Genomic DNA, 3,126 nt, shown 5'->3' on the forward strand with positions numbered 1-3,126 from the left:
TGTACAAACATGTTGATCAAACGATTTGAAGAATAATTACTCTATATCTTGGACAAACACAAATGCCTCTATGAGCATATTGAGCACATTATCTCAATGCCTCTCCGAGTATATTAAGCACATGAATCCTTTGGACTTATATTCATAAGAGCGAGATATGCAATCACTACAACAAAAATGACCTTTCCTGACATGCCTATATGGACACTTGCTGGTTTGTGTCATTATAGTGAACATATCATGACACTTATTAATAAACTCAATAATATGTACTATAATTTTTTTATTTTATCATGATATACAAATAATAATGTGCCTTTAGGTAACCTATGATGACACTCTGGAAAATGTGAGATGAACAAAAAAATAAAAATAAAAAAAACACAGAAAACGACATCGTTTTATTTTGGCTCCAAAACACTTAGCTGAAGTACTGTGAAGTTTCATTTTGCCGGCAAAAGGACTGGGTGAAAATTTTCTTCTTCTCATCTCTCTCACCTCTCAGCATACAAGCTATCTCGGCCAGTCCAGAATGTTGGTAGCAATCGAAGCTATCTCCGCAAACAACCATCTTCATCTTTTCTAACCTCAACTTTAAATCCCTCGGCTAAGACATCTGGAAGGGCATGCAGGGAGTAAAAGCTGAAGAACGGAGCTCTACATTGGGAAAGCGGGAAGATACTTCAGGTGCGCATATCTTGTTCCAAAATTGAAGTGGTAAACACAATGAAGCTGTTGCCCATAACCTGTTCGATAAAATGTCAATTCCCCCTTGTTTTTCATTTTTTCCTGTGAATCTCTTTTAATGTTAATCTATGAAACTTAGTTGTAATTGAAGCTCTGTTTAGGCTATGAATAGAAATCGACTTGGAAGCTCTTTGATGAAGATCAAAATAGCAATGGGGTGACTGGAATGACCTTTTTGCAAGACAAGTGCAAAAGTTTAAGAAATAGGTTGATGAAAATTAATATTTAAGGACTTAATTAATGGACTTTTTGTTGAACTGCACATTGGTCATGTGCTGGTTATGCATCCGTGACAGATAGGTTCAGATTGTTGTTGAGCAAGATTATTGAATAGACAAACAAATATTATGTCGTTATTGAGATGGGTGAGATCGAATGGTGTACCATTTGATTATGTAGGTGTGATTGACTCGAACTTCCACCCCTCCCAGTTCAGGATGACATAGCACCCTTACGGGTTTTTTTTTTCTCAATTTAGTCCTGTTTCTAGATCAATTAGCTGAATAGTCATAGCAACTTAAAAGAATCCTTGGACCAAAAAAAGATTATGAGTATAAAATAAAAAGCTAGATAGATTCTCTTCTTTCTTTCACATTTCACTGTCTCTCTGTGGTGAATGCTTTTTCTTCATAAATATCTGCTGGCGGTCTAACCGTGTCATAAACCTATGCCTTTTCTAAGTACTAATGTGTAGTTGTTGTTTTCATGCTCTTGGAAGCTTGTTGGAGGACATTTATTTATATTAAAAGTATGGATAAAAGTTGGATGGATTTTCCAAGAACAAGTGAAAAGTATGAGGCAGGACTTCAAATGTTTCTAAACTTTGCATTTTCTAGATCAAGTTGTGACGGACTGATTTTGTGTCCTTGCAAAGATTGCAGCATGGGTGTTTGTGTGACTAAAATGGAAGCATATGATCATTTGAAAGTGGTAGGCTTTATCAAGGGTTATAATAATTGGATAGCACATGGAGAACTTTCAAACTACTATGAAGCCACATCTAATTCTGAAAATACATCAATTGGGGTTTCAAATGGGACTAATGACATGCAAGACTTGGTCCATGATGTATTTGGGATACCACATGGAACAAATGAATTGAATAGAGAAGGGGACTTTCCTGTTTCAGAGGCTGAAAAATTTTACAAATTGATTGATGATTCTCAACAGGATTTGTACAGTGGTTGCAAAAATTTCTCGAAGTTGTCTTTCATTATTCGTTTGCTTCACCTAAAATGCCTTGGTAAGATGAGTAACAAGATTTTTAATATGCTTGTTGAGTTGTTGAGAGAAGCATTTTCGGAGGCCATGACTAATTTGCCTTCTTCTTACTATGAGGCTGAGAAATTGATGAATACATTGGGGCTGGGTTATGAAAAGATCGATGCATGTCCTAATGATTGTTCTCTTTATTGGGGTAGTGCTGAAAAAAGAACTTCATGCGAAACATGTAACGAGCTTAGGTGGGTTGCTTCAGAAAATGATCCAACTAGTGAAAAAAGAAAAATCCCTCAAAAAGTATTGTGGCATTTTCCTTTAAAATCTAGATTACAAAGACTATTTATGTCTTCTAAAATTGCATCTCAAATGAGATGGCATGAGGAAAAACGTACAAAAGATGGTTGTATGAGACATCCAGCTGATTCTCCAGCTTGGCAAACTTTTGACCATCTACATCCAGAATTTGCTAAGGATTGTCGAAATGTTAGATTGGGGTTGGCATCTGACGGGTTTAATCCATTCAACAACATGAGTTCTACACACAGTACTTGGCCTGTGGTTTTAATACCATATAACTTACCTCCGTGGATGTGTATGAAGCAACCGTACTTCATGTTGTCCTTGTTAATACCCGGACCATCCTCTCCTGGGAATAATATTGATGTTTATCTACAGCCTCTAGTTAAAGAATTGACCGAATTGTGGGATTTTGGCATTCAAACTTATGATGCATCCCAAAAAGAAAATTTTCAATTGCATGCAGCTCTGTTGTGGACCATTAGTGATTTTCCTGGATATGCAATGTTATCTGGTGGAGCACTAAAGGTGAATATGCTTGTCCTGTTTGTCACAAGTTCACTCATGCTCGACGGTTGACTCATAGTTTCAAGCATTGCTATATGGGTCATCGTAGATTCTTAGATAGTAAGCATAAATTTAGAAAGCAAGCCCAATTGTTTGATGGCACCGAAGAATATGGAAAGCGACCACCTTTACAAACTGGGGATATGATTGTGAGTGAATTGGGAGACTTGCAAATTAAATTTGGAAAACTTGTGAAAGGTAATCCGAAATTGCCTTTTAATTGGAAAAAGAGGAGTATTTTCTTTGACTTGCCATATTGGAAAGATAATGTCTTAAGACATAATCTTGACTTCA

The 3,126-nt window shown here is 36.4% G+C and overlaps 1 protein-coding gene across 1 annotated transcript; it reads left to right on the plus strand.

Moving 5' to 3' along the window:
* The first annotated feature begins 1,650 nt into the window (after positions 1-1,650).
* On the plus strand, positions 1,651-2,844 carry LOC113768209. Its single transcript, XM_027312479.1, has one exon. It carries the CDS (start codon positions 1,651-1,653, stop codon positions 2,842-2,844), a length of 1,194 nt encoding a protein of 397 aa, XP_027168280.1.
* Positions 2,845-3,126: the final 282 nt, after the last annotated feature.

Source organism: Coffea eugenioides, chromosome 1 (genome assembly GCF_003713205.1).
Source record: "Coffea eugenioides isolate CCC68of chromosome 1, Ceug_1.0, whole genome shotgun sequence".
Lineage (NCBI taxonomy): Eukaryota > Viridiplantae > Streptophyta > Magnoliopsida > Gentianales > Rubiaceae > Coffea > Coffea eugenioides.